Genomic DNA, 14,105 nt, shown 5'->3' with positions numbered 1-14,105 from the left:
TAGAGGAGATCTTTCCATGATATTCTCCTCTCCTTTCCCATAGCGCAAGGAACCTTTTTCTTCTCATGTTGAAATGATAATGGTCAGATAAGGTACATATATGACTAGTACTCCTGACTGGTAGGCCATTTTTAAAACTCAGTGAAAAGATCAGATTTAAGTGAAGTTCGTACACAAAATGATCAAGTAGGATGATGAACTACCAGTCCCATGGACACAGATTAAATGGAGCGGGAATAAAATGAAATACATACTGTATGTATGGAGAGAATGTGTGTTAGGTTTGTTTTTCCCACCAGCAGAAGTGTGTGTTAAGCCGTGCACAATACTGCTCAATCAAGGTTAAAGTCCAGGAGTGTCAGGTTACAGCAGTCTTTTTAGGGGTCATTAAACACCACACACAGTTGCGTTGCTTTCCCACCAATACAAGGAAACAGCGGTCTTGTCTGTCTACTTGTGGACAACAGCCAAAGTGACCTGTTTTCAAATCATCTGTCAGATCACCTCAACCTCCCCAAGTACCTCACTCCTGTCACCAACACCGAAACTAACTACCTATCGATTAGAGGGGAGTTTGTCTTTGTTGCTTGTTTTGGGTTTATTTGCGCCCATCTTTCCTTCTTGTTTGTCTTTCATCATCGTTCATGGCTCATCTGTTTTGGAATGGGACGGGACATAAGTGTCCCTCTACAACAGAGATGCAGTAGATAACATTCAGGTGAATAAGCCGTCCTTGGGCTTCATCTGTAATAAACTGAAAATGATTGACGGTTCTAATGAATATCAAAATACATTTTATTTCGTTAAATCACTTGCATTTTTCTTTACTATTCTGACTGCAAAATATCTTTGGAAAATAGAAGTTCTGTTTAGAAAGTGTTGCAATCATTTGTAAACAGGTCTTAATATGAAGAAAAAAAACTATCAGTAGTATTAAATCATATGAAACATTCTGCAAAACAGAAGAAAGCATTTCAACTTTCACATGAATGATTATCAATCAAAAGAAACATGTAGAGATTAGCTAACATAGTAATTGATAATGAACATTTGTCAATGATTATAATTCACAAGAGTCTAGGGGGGGTGAGGTTCTACTAAGCTAACATATGGAATTGTTTTAAGATGGTCATACCATGGATCATTTTAGTTATTTGATTTTGAATTCTAGAACCCATTTAGGTATAAAAACATATTTATTTTATATATTTTATTATGAAACATTGAATTTGGCTTTACTGCTATTAGCCCATAGAAATGCATTGAATAACAGATTCATACATGGAAAAACAAAAAAAATATCAAAAGGACATTTGTTTTAAAGTGTCTGTCCTGCATCTGAGAGATATAAGACAGATCAGGAAATGATTATACATGCATATATTTTTTTGCAATATTTAAGACATTTTCTGGGGCACTAAACCACCATTACATACTTCCATTAATCTTTTCAACTGGTACCGGGCTACCTTCAGACGAGGCTTGTGGGGGTCGTAGAGCAAAAAAATAGAGATGGAGCGAACACCTCAGAGTAATCACATCAAGACAGATGTTCCTGCAATAAATCAATTTTCAATACTAAATCTATAAAAGGGTGTATAAAACATACTCAGTTCGTTCAGTCACTACAGTACTGTATGCATGGTCAAGCACTACAAGTCTCTCTGATTTCCATTGCGAGGAGCCAAAAGTCTTCCTATACGGTAGTGTGGAACTAAAAGTCCCCTGATCAGTTAATTGTAAAAGATAACACAGTCAGTTACCTTAGCAAGTTGTTGGGTTGGTCATGCTCTGCACCACATACTGTATAGAAGAGACAGCGTGATGTGTGTGTGAATGTTAACATTGGCCTGAACACGATCAGACGTACCCAGTGACATCGTAACCCACCGCAGGGTTGCGGCGTGGGTCTTTCTTGGCCCCCTGGGCGGGGGTGCTGGACTGGGTAGTAGTGCTGGTGTGACTCCTTGCCAGGGTCGCTGCCTTGGTGGCAGCGTTCACCCCCATCTGTAGCGTTGGGTTCCTATAGGTCTGTGAGCTGGTCCTGGCCCTCCCAGTGCCTACCCCCATGCCCGGGGCTGGGTAGGGGTACCCTCCGCCGTGCCTCCTCCCTCCACGGCGCCCCCCATCCGCCTTCTCACAGCAGGAGACACACAGCAGCCCCCCGCCCAGCATGGAGAGCAGGGCGGCGGCCAGCCCCACGTACAGACAGTCCCCCAGCTCGTACTTCAGGCTGCTGGGCAGGTTGGCTTGGTAGAAGGTCTGGACAACCTCGTGGGTGGTCCACGACACCGGGATCAGAGCCAGGAACCCCGCGGTGAGGAAGAGGCCTCCCCCAGTACCGGCCACTCGGCCTTTAGCCGCGGAGCCCTCCATGCAGATGGTACACTGCATGCCCACAGTGGAGATGACGACGGCCAGGACGGAAAAGACCACGGAGACCACCATCAGGGCCCGGGAGGCCTGGAGGTCTGAGGGTAAGGCCAGCATGGAGTTGTAGGTCTCACACTGGAAGGCTCCGGTGCTCTGGTAGACACACTCCATCCAGAGGCCCTTCATATTGGCCACGGCAGTGACGATGTTGGGCCCGATGTGGGCAGATGTCCGCCAATAGGGAAGCACTGTGGACACCAGGGTACCCAGCATGCCTAGCAGACCCATGAAGAAGCCCATCAGTTCTAGAGCAGCTGACGCCATGGTGGACTGATGATGATAATGATATACCCTCTTGCTGCTATTTCAGTTAACTCCCGCTCTCTGTCTTTTTAACTCATACACTCTCACTGGTCCTCCTTCCCCACACTAACACTACACTCTCTTCTACTACAAACACAATTGCTATAACGGTACTGTTGCCCGTTACAATCCTCTAAGCTCGCGGCTCTCTCTTTGACTGTAACTTGCCATAGAACCAGTTCCAATCCTGTGATAACTGCTTACTCACACCCAGCCCCTCTCTCTCTCTCTCTCTCTCTGACACACTGGTTAGCAAAGACTGACCTGCCGACTGACTGGTAACTTGATTGAATCCATGTTCCTCACCATAACACTCGGTAAGCCACTTTTCAAACCCTCCAGATGGATTGTTACTCTAGCTTGCTACGACTGTGATAATAATTCTGGCCACTTTGTCAGGAAAGAACAACACCTGACGAATGATGTTCTCTCTCTCAAGTCTCAATCCTGACTTTTGTCTTTTTTCCCCTCTCTCTTTCCTCCACTCTCTACTGCTCAGTATATTGCGCTTCTCTCTTTGTGTTTGTGAACCCACCATCACACTAACCTATCAGGTCCTTCACCTCTCCATGTACACAGACACTGGCATCCCCATTGGCACAGTGGGTTAAACATTCATTCAGCCATCAGTCATCTCTTTCCCAAAACAGACCTTTGGTACACGGTTCAGGCTACAACAAGGCCAGCTGATGGACAGGCCGGGCTAAAGAGAGCAGCATCTCTCCTGTATCTTCGCCAAACACTTCTATGGAACTGAGGGTAAATGAGGGAAATAAATATTAAGGAAGGGAGATCAAATTTAGCAATACTGAAAACTAAAACCCTAAAACAAATCCCGTAGCTGTACTGTTACATTATTGATTGAAACAACATCACACACAGACACACACACACGTACCGTCACAAAACCCCTGCGTCTGGCTGAGAGATGGTAATGTTATTCCTCAAATGGAGACAGACAAGTGTGTGTTCATACTAGGCCTAAGTGTATATGAAACCTGACGCTCTGCTCCTAATCTGTATTCATCTGTGCTCACATGTCACCAACAGCATAATGGGATTAGCATGTAATCCAGCCACTCTTTCAGTGGAGGGAGGGAGAGGTACAAGGTCCAAATGCACCAGAAACACTACATGATTATTAAGAGCAGTCTATATGGGCATACTGTACCAACCACAGAATTGGAATGAATGGGCATTCTGGCCATTCTACTGCCAATGCTTGTATATGGAGATTGCATGGATGTCTGCTCGATTTTATACACCTGTCAGCATCGGGTGTGGCTGAAATAGACGAATCCACTAATTTGAAGGGATGTCCACATACTTTTGTATATATAGTGCATGTAACACAGAGTGTGATTTTTACACTAGGTCAGTGTTAAAGGATTTACACTAGGTCTACAATTCAAAAGTCTGCAGACAGTCATTTCAAAGCAAAGCATTTACTATACAACATTACAATAAGCAGGGTAGAAAATGATTATAGCGCATGCTATCCATTCAACCATTCCAAAGCAGCTGTACTATTCAATAATTGTTTAACTGTGAAAGGTTTTGTCTCAATGTTTTTTACATCCAAGAGAAGTGGCCCAATCAAAACTCATTCCCTAAACCCTGTCCTATGCACTTGTGGAGATCTGAGAGGAATTGACAGGTGCGTCAACTGGTATAGCTTGACCTTGCCCCACTAGGTGGAATTTACACTATATTGTGTATACCAATCAAATTCTCTCAGATCCTCACAAAAGTGCATTGGGTTTAGGGGACGATTTTGGATTGCCTCAGTGAGGCTTCATTACAGCCGGCTGCCTTGAGTGGAATTGAAGGTAAAAAAATATATTTAAAAAATGTGTTGTCGTCTTCTACAGGTAAAATAAAGTGCTCTGGATATGATACAAAATATCCTGTAACAAACAATGCATTTTGGACAACTAACATTTATTTGGTATCACTTCATTTGAATAGTCTCCCAAGTAGATGGTTTGTAGATGTTCAATAACTGTCAACATTTCAACTAACCATCCATTAACCCTAACCCCAACCGTTATCCTAACTCTAAATTTAACGCTTACCCTAACCTTAACACATATCTAGGGTTGCAAAGGGTCGGGAACTTTCCGGTAAATTTCCGTAATTATTCCCGGAAATTCTCCATGGGAAAATGCCTGGGAATTTGGGGGGTTTTGCTTAAATTCATCAAAAAACTTTGTTTATAACAGTGAGCCTTTTTTTGTGGGATACACCTAAGTCTTGTAGCATATTTTGGTTAAACTATCCCCAATTCAATGGAATTGCAACCACCTGCATGCACAGTGCATTCTGAAGATCTTGCACACTAATGAGATGCTATTGAGCCCACAATACTACACTGTCTGAGTCAAGGACTACATTTTTTATTTATTTTTTTACCTTTATTTAACTAGGCAAGTCAGTTAAAGAACAAATTCTTATTTTCAATGACGGCCTAGGAACAGCCTAGAACGACAGATTTGTACCTTGTCAGCTCGGGGTTTGAACTTGCAACCTTCCGGTTACTAGTCCAACGCTCTAGGCTACCCTGCCGCCCCATGTTTTCTGGTAAGTTTTGATTACAATACTGGGTGGGGTGAATATATTTTATATCTGTACATGGAATTGAATTTGTTATTTCTTTACACATTTTTTTCTAATCTTTACAGTTAAATGCCACGGGCACATTTCACTGCAGCTAATGTAGAATGAAAAGCTGTGTACATCTGCAAATACTGTCCAAATCATATGTGAAGAATGCAACAAAGATGCAGAATCAAGTGGATAAAGTTCCCTCAGCGCTCACAACAAGCAACCTCTGACAAAGTCCCTCTACTTCTATTCGAGGTGAAAATGATGAATCAGACACCTTGTTGATAGCAACAGCTCACGGTTCTCCTGGAATCAGAAGTTCTTTTGACTCAATGGTGGAACATAGAGAAATGCTGATGAATGTCTTGCTCGAGCTGTGTATGCAACTGGTTCACCTCTGATGTTCACAGGCAGTGTGAATTGGAAGAGATTTCTGAATGTTCTTCACCCAGCATACACCCCTCCAACCAGACATGCTTTATCTACTCTTTTACTAGATACAGAGTTCAAGTGAAGGTCAAGCAAATCATAGAGAAAGCAGACTGTATTGCAATCACCTCTGATGGGTGGTTGAATATTCGTGGGCATGGAATAATTAACTACATCATCTCCACCCCTCAACCAGTATTCTACAAGAGCACAGACACAAGGGACAACAGAAACACCGGTCTCTAAATTGCAGATGAGCTGAAGGCAGTCATCAATGACCTTGGCCCACAGAAGGTATTTGCACTGGTGACAGACAATGCTGCAAACATGAAGGCTGCTTGGTCTAAAGTGGAGGAGTCCTACCCTCACATCACACCCATTGGCTGTGCTGCTCATGCATTGAATCTGCTCCTCAAAGACATCATGGCACTGAAAACAATGGATACACTCTATAAGAGAGCCAAGGAAATGGTTAGGTATGTGAAGTGTCAGTTATAGCAGCAATCTACATTGAAGCTGCCCAGCAACACCCATTGGGGTGGTGTTGTCATTATGTTTGACAGTCTCCTGGAGTGGAAGGAGTCTCTCCAAGAAATGGCCATATCACAGTCTGCCGATATGGACAACACCATCAAGAGGAACCTCCTGGATGATGTATTTTGGGAGAGAGTGGTAAGCAGCCTGAAACTCCTGAAACCTATAGCAGTAGCCATTGCGCGGATTGAGGGAGACAATGCCATCCTGTCGGATGTTCAGACTCTGCTTGCAGATCCGTACTGCCCTGCCCACTTCACTGTTGCTCCAAGCAGAGGAAACTGCAGTTCTGAATACATCAAAAAGCATGAAGACTTCTGCCTGAATCCCATACACGCCGGAGCGTACATGTTGGACCCCAAGTATGCTGGCAAGAGCATCCTGTCTGGTGTGGAGATCAACAAGGCCTATGGTGTCATCACTACCATGTCTCGCCACCTTGGCCTGGATTTATTACCTTTATTTAACTAGGCAAGTCAGTTAAGAACAAATTCTTATTTTCAATGACAGCCTAGGAACAGTGGGTTAACTGCCTTGTTCAGGGGCAGAACGACAGATTTGTACCTTGTCAGTTCGGGGATTCGATCTTGCAACCTTTCGGTTACTAGTCCAACGCTCTAACCACTAGGCAAGGTTCTTGGCAGTCTGGCGAAGTACACTTCCAAGCAAGGGCTTTGGCATGGAGATGCAATATGGCAGTTGTGCCAACATATCTCATCAGCCACCTGGTGAAAGGGACTTTGTGGATCTGAGGCTCTTTCCCCTGTTTCCTCCAAATTCCACCAACATCAGCCGCTTCAGAGCGCAACTGGTCCCCCAATATAAGGGGTGAAAAATTTGTGGCAATCCTGGCAAATAGTTTAGTTTCTAGACTATAATTTTACAGATGTATGTTGAAAAGGTTTTTGGGAGATGCGATGGATCATTCAATATTTCCTTTATTTTGTTGTTCAGTGAAATAATCCTATGTGAAGAGTCAACTAATTTAATTAACGTTCAATTCGTAACTAAATTGTTGTTTTTTTTCTATTGGAAGGCTTTTAAAATGTCCAATTATGTCTACTTATGATAAGGTAAAAGGTTAATGTTTCTGTCTCCATATGATATGGTAAATATATCCAATGCAAAAAATCATCTACATTTAAATGGTGTTAATATTAATTTGCATATATTTCTGTTAATTCCCATATATTCCCATATATTCCCGTTAATTCCCACGGAAAAAGTTTCCACCTCTGAATATTCCCCAAAATGTGCAACCCTGCCCATATCCTAAACCTAAACTTAACCCTTACCGTAAATCTAAACCATAATGCTAGCAAGCAGTTGCATATCAACAGATAGTTCTATTTGATTACACAAAGATGGTCAAACTATCCAAATAAATTGTGAATGTTTTTTTCAACATGGAAATATACAAAGGGTAAACAAAAGTTCTGCTCAGTTCATCTGCTTAGAAGAAAACTGCTCACATACAATATTTAACATACAAACAATATTTAACAATATTCAATGGAAGGAACATGGGGTTTGGTTTTTGAATTTCAAATACCCCGTCCCGACAGACTCACCTCATGTGCATTAGGAGACACAGGCCCTTTAAAGAAAGTGCATTGGACATCTTTATACAAGACAGACTTCAGTAACATAACAAAACATTCACAACCAAATGACATCTGAAGATTAAAAGGATTGGGGTAAAAAGTAAGTGCATTGGACATCCTTATATAAGACAGCCTTCAGTAATAACATAAAAAAATCTGTCATGGTTCCACCTGTCACCAGAGGGCGGCAGAGACCGTCCTAGAGACATTAACGACTCAGGTGTGTCCTATTTACTCATGATTTCCCTGTTAAAAGAGGTGTGTTTCCTGTTGTCCTTTGCAGAAGCTTGAATTGTTTACCCTGAGTGAGTTTGAGACTTAGTTTGTTGTTTTCCAAGTGTACTGTCATCCCGCGTCTACCGGTTCTCAGTAAAGTATTATGTTTATCCTTAACCACTTATTCCTCATCTGGTCTCTTCTCTACACCTGGGTCCAACCTCACCACATCACAGCAAGGTTCTGCCTCAACATGGACCCAGCCGAGATCACCCAGATCCAGAATGCTTTAACCCAACAGGGAGCACTGCTGGGGCGGCAGCAAGAACAACTCTCCCAAATATCAGAGACCCTCTGGGCACTTACCGATTCCCTCCAACCACGGCCCAACCCTAACCCAGGAGGAGCCAATGTCCAAGTCTCATCGCCCAGTGCTACAGATGTCGCCATAGTTCCTCCAGGGAACCTGCACCGGGAACCCAAGATCCCAGCCCACAAGCGTTATGACGGCCACCCAGGAGAATGCAAGGGGTTCCTCACTCAGTGCTCTCTGGTGTTCGAGCTACAGTCCTCCTCGTTCCACACCGATCTGGCCATGATCGCCTGCATCATCTCTCTACTCTCGGGCAAGGCCCTGGCGTGGGCACCTATTTGACACCACCCCCGTATCCCAGTTTCCGGAGCAACCCAAGCCCAGCATCTCCCGAGCCCAGCATTAAGGAGCCCATGCAACTATGACACACACGTCTGAGCCCACAGGAAAATAACAGGCGCATGCGTGACGGCTGCTGCCTCTACTGCAGAGGTCTCGGCCATCTCCGTTCTACATGACCAGAGTTGACGGGAAACGCCGGGTCTCACCAGGACAAGGGGAGACCCTGACGAGCTGTGCAGTTGCAACCCAGCAACCCCGTCAACATCTGACACTACCCACAACCCTCCATTTGAACAATTGTCAGCACCACATTCAGACCTTCGTGGACTCCAGGGCCACGGATAATTTCATTGACCAGTACTTCGCCAGGGAATTACAAATCCCCTGCATGAAATGTCCCATCCATCCCTCTTCAGATTCAAGCCCTCAATGGATGCCCCATCAGCTCCGGCCAGGGGGAATATCAGACCAAGCCCATTCTACTGCAGGTTGGGGTGAACCACTCACACGCTTAGTTTTCTTTTGATCACTGCTCCTGAGAACCCTCTTATCCTACGGTACCCCTGGCTAGTGCTACATTACCCACAATTCTCCTGGTCCATTGGACACTTACTAGACTGGGATAAGAACTGCTTACTAAATGCCGAAGACCCCCACCAAAGACTGCCTTCAACACCCAGAGTGGCCACTCAGGTATTTAATCATGCCCTTCGGATTATTGAACTCACTGGCAGTTTTCCAAGCATTGGTCAATGACGTGCTTAGGGATATGTTGAATCGGTTTCTCTTTGTTTACCTTCTCCAAGACCCTTCCGGAGCACATCCTGCACGTCCTGAGTTGCCTCCTGCAGAGTCAACTATACATCAGATTGTGAGTTACATATATCCCAAGTTTCTTTACTGGGCCACATCTCTACTGCTGGCATCCAAATGGACCCAGTAAAGGTGAGGGTGGTCACCGACTGGCCCCGTCCCACTTCACTCAAACAAGTCCAACGGTTCCTTGGGTTTGCCCATTTTTTTTTACAGGGGTTTAATACGCAACTTTGGTGCGGTGGCAGCGCCTCTCATAGCCCTAACCCGCAATTCCCAGAACTGCTTTTGCTGGACCCCCGAGGCTGACAGGGCATTGGGGAGCTCAAGGGACATTTCTCCTCCGGACCCATCCTCGTCCATCCTGATCCTACCCGTCCCTTTGTGGTAGAGGTGGACGCCTCAGACACCGGAGCAGGGGTGGCCCTTTCACAGCGGCACAAGGGGGACAAGAAACTGCACCCATGTGCCTTTCTCTCCAAGCAGTTCTCACAAGCGGAAGGCAAATAATAATTTTGCACGCCCAATTTTTCAGTTTTTGATTTGTTAAAAAAGTTTGAAATATCCAATAAATGTCGTTCCACTTCATGATTGTGTCCCACTTGTTGTTTATTCTTCACAAAAAAAGACAGTTTTATATCTTTATGTTTGAAGCCTGAAATGTGGCAAAAGGTCGCAAAGTTCAAGGGGGCTGAATACTTTCGCAAGGCACTGTAAGTGGGCCCTTGAGGGGTGTAGACACTGGTTGGAGGGGGCACCTCATCCTTTTGTGATCTGAACAGACCATAAGAACTTGGTCTCCATTCAAGAAGCCAAGAGGTTGAACGCTTGCCAGGCTAGGTGGGTTCTGTTCTTCAACAGGTTCAACTTCACACAAGGCTATCCAAGAATCAGAAAGCAGACGCCCTGTCCCGCCAACACGATGTCTCTAATGAGGAGAGGGACTCCGAGCTCATCATCCCCAGCTCCCGCATTGTGGCCCCCGTGATATGGAGTATTGAGACCACTGTCCGACAAGCCCAGACCCGAGAACATGACCCCGGCAGGTGTCCACAAACAGACTATGTTCCACTGTCAGCCCATTCCAGAGTACTACAATGGGGACACTCCTATAAATGAACTGGGCATCCAGGAGTTAATCGGACACTGGACTTCCTGATGCGGAAATTCTGGTGGCCCAACATGATTGAGGATGTGAGATCGATCCTTCGTTATGGCCTGCTCCACCCGTGCCCAAAGCAACAGCGACCGGCTGGGTTGCTCTAACCTCTGCCCATCCCCAGCCGCCCCTGGTCCCACCAGTCTGTAGACTTTACCACAGGGTTACCCCCCTCCCAAGGGCTTTTCACTATCCTAGTGTTGCCATCTTCCATAGTTTGAAGACCATGCCTTTTGTACTGGTAAATGGAAACTGGTAAAAAAAAAAAAAAATACCCAAAAGATGGACTGCAAGGCTCTTTTAAGTTAAATAAATAAATAAATGACTATAGTAAGTGCTAAGTCATCCAGAACGCCGCAGCCCGTCTGGTGTTCAACCTTCCCAAGTTCTCTCACGTCACCCCGCTCCTCCGCTCTCTCCACTGGCTTCCAGTTGAAGCTCGCATCCGCTACAAGACCATGGTGCTTGCCTACGGAGCTGTGAGGGGAACGGCACCTCAGTACCTCCAGGCTCTGATCAGGCCCTACACCCAAACAACTGCGTTCATCCACCTCTGGCCTGCTCGCCTCCCTACCACTGAGGAAGTACAGTTCCCGCTCAGCCCAGTCAAAACTGTTCGCTGCTCTGGCCCCCCAATGGTGGAACAAACTCCCTCACGACGCCAGGACAGCGGAGTCAATCACCACCTTCCGGAGACACCTGAAACCCCACCTCTTTAAGGAATACCTAGGATAGGATGAAGTAATCCCTCTCACCCCCCTTAAAAGATTTAGATGCACTACTGTTCCACTGGATGTCATAAGGTGAATGCACCAATTTGTAAGTCGCTCTGGATAAGAGCGTCTGCTAAATGACTTAAATGTAAATGTAATGCTTAGCTGCCAAATAAAGTAACAGGGTTGAAGTTAACTTAAATAAGTGAAAGATCTGCTGATTTCAGAAATGTTAATTTCTGCTAACATTTCTGTAAAACTGCATTCGAAAATCAAGATGTGTCAATTTGTTTGTCTACATGTCATTTTAAATACAATGTAGATATTGGAGTAAATCTATTCTGGGTTAAGACAAGTAATATGAGTAAGGGCAAATATCATAAGCTTGCAAAATGAGTTTGAATAAGACATAAGATTAACACTGCATTTATAAGGGTTGGTTTTACTATATCTAACTAGGCAAGTCAGTTAAGAACACATTCTTATTTTCAATGACGGCCTAGGAACGGTGGGTTAACTGCCTCGTTCAGGGGCAGAAAGACAGATTTTCACCTTGTCAGCTCGGGGGACCCAATCTTGCAACCTTACAGTTAACTAGTCCAATGCAATAACGACCTGCCTCTCTCGTTGCACTCCACAAGGAGACTGCCTGTTACGCAAATGCAGTAAGCCAAGGTAAGTTGCTAGCTAGCATTAAACTTATAAAAAAATCAATCATAATCACTAGTTAACTACACATGGTTGATGATATTATCTAGCGTGTCGTGTGTTGCATATAATCTGACTGAGCATACAAGTATAAGTATCTGACTGAGCGGTTGTAGGCAGAAGCAGGCGCGTAAACATTCATTCAAACAGCACTTTCGTACGTTCTTCGTTGTGCGTCAAGCATTGCCCTGTTTATGACTTAAAACCTATTAACTCCCAAGATGAGGCTGGTGTGACTGAAGGGAAATGGCTGGCTAGTTAGCGCGCGCTAATAGCGTTTCAAACTTCACTCGCTCTGAGCCTTGGGGTGGTTGTTTCCCTTGCTCTGCATGGGTAACACTTCGATGTGGTGGCTGTTGTCGTTGTGTTGCTGGTTCGAGCCCAGGGAGGAGCGAGGAGAGGGACGGAAGCTATACTGTTACACTGGCAATACTAAAGTGCCTATAAGAACATCCAATAGTCAAAGGTTAATGAATTACAAATGGTATAGAGGGAAATAGTCCTATAATTCCGATAATAACTACAACCTAAAACTTCTTAACTGGGAATATTGAAGACTCATGTTAAAAGGAACCACCAGCTTTCATATGTTCTCATGTTCTGAGCAAGGAACTGAAACGTTAGCTTTCTTATATAGCACATATTGCACTTTTACGTCCTTCTCCAACACTTTGTTTTTGCATTATTTAAACCAAATTGAACAGGTTTCATTATCTACTTGAGGCTAAATGGATTTTATTGATGTATTAAATTAAGTGTTAATTCAGTATTGTTGTAATTGTCATTATTACAAATACATGTTTTTTAAATTATTATTTAAATCGGCGAATTAATCGGTATCGGCTTTTTTGGTCCTCCAATAATCAGTATCGGCATTAAAATCATAAACGGTCGACCTCTAGTCAGAACAATTTACTACCTTTAAAGGGACCAAGCCATCTCCCCACATTGCGTAATAACTCTACCCACAAGTATGTTTCTGGGCATGACCTTTGACCTGTTAAGCTCAACTATTACAGTGCTGCCTGGAGACAAAGCCACATTTTTTAGGAAGGTTACCCCAAACTAAGTGTTCAGTCTTGGGCGAAAGAGTCACAGCTTGAGTGAGCCTCACTGTCCCAATCTTGCCATCAACTTGCTGTCCCTTCTATCTTGTGACACTTGTCATCGTCTGCAGGAACTGCTCACCCTCTGGTGAGCAAGGCCATCCATGTTGTTGACGAGCTTCCAGTATTCGTCAGTGCCCTTCATCTCATGCAATAGATGCTTAATGACATTCGATCCCAGTAATGAGATCATCACGCTGTCCAGGAACATCTAGGGTGGGCACTTTAACATCAATCCCATAGATTTGCATCTCCAAGTCATAGAAACACTTTGAGGTCTTCTTCAGGAGGCTGATAATGCTTAGGAAGGGCACCTGCTTCCAAAAGCCTCTGCTCCACATGTTCACTCAATGTACAGGCCATAGACCCAGTGTCAAGCATGCCCTAAACTGCACTTTCCCATGTACAGACAGAGGTGTAAAACAAATCTGAAAAAGCCACAACCGCTTGTGAACCTAACATAACAATTCTCTCCTTTCGCGTCAGAGCACAAAATCTCATGTTTTCTCGAGATCATCTGACTCTTTCTGGAGGGCAGACAGTTGAACACCCACATTTCCCCCTTCACCTGTGGGTGAAGATCCGCCGTGGCGGAGATCTTTGTGGGCTATACTCGGCCTTGTCTCAGGATGGTAAGTTGGTGGTTGAAGATATCCCTCTAGTGGTGTGGGGGCTGTGCTTTGGCAAAGTGGGTGGGGTTATATCCTTCCTGTTTGGCCCTGTCCGGGGGTGTCCTCGGATGGAGCCACAGTGTCTCCTGACCCCTCCTGTCTCAGCCTCCAGTATTTATGCTGCAGTAGTTTGTGTTGGGGGGCTAGGGTCAGTTTG

General features: G+C 44.6%; 1 protein-coding gene across 3 annotated transcripts; it reads right to left on the bottom strand.

The window, feature by feature from the left end:
* Window positions 1-781: 781 nt before the first annotated feature.
* cldn2 (claudin 2) lies at window positions 782-3,742 on the bottom strand. 3 transcript variants are annotated; one of them, XM_029629957.2, is made up of 3 exons: window positions 3,635-3,742; window positions 3,389-3,489; window positions 782-2,648 (listed from the first exon to the last, which is right to left on the bottom strand). In XM_029629957.2, the coding sequence occupies exon 3, from the start codon at window positions 2,644-2,646 to the stop codon at window positions 1,861-1,863; it is 786 nt and encodes a 261-aa protein (XP_029485817.1). In that variant the 5' UTR covers window positions 2,647-2,648; window positions 3,389-3,489; window positions 3,635-3,742; the 3' UTR covers window positions 782-1,860. The 3 variants fall into 3 exon arrangements, with proteins under 3 accessions (XP_029485817.1, XP_029485818.1, XP_029485816.1); XM_029629958.2 differs by lacking the exons at window positions 3,389-3,489; window positions 3,635-3,742 and adding an exon at window positions 3,284-3,378; XM_029629956.2 differs by lacking the exons at window positions 3,389-3,489; window positions 3,635-3,742 and having other exon boundaries at window positions 782-3,276.
* Between the last annotated feature and the right edge of the window lie 10,363 nt (window positions 3,743-14,105).

Source organism: Oncorhynchus nerka, linkage group LG23, assembly GCF_034236695.1.
Source record: "Oncorhynchus nerka isolate Pitt River linkage group LG23, Oner_Uvic_2.0, whole genome shotgun sequence".
Classification (NCBI taxonomy): Eukaryota; Metazoa; Chordata; class Actinopteri; order Salmoniformes; family Salmonidae; genus Oncorhynchus; species Oncorhynchus nerka.
The sequence above is the reverse complement of the archived record's forward strand: the minus strand, read 5'-3'. Positions and strand labels throughout refer to the sequence as shown.

What these genes read in the sequence shown, in the direction of transcription:
- cldn2 (XM_029629956.2), bottom strand. Translation starts at nt 2,697, where the DNA reads ATGGCGTCAGCTGCTCTAGAACTGATGGGCTTCTTCATGGGTCTGCTA.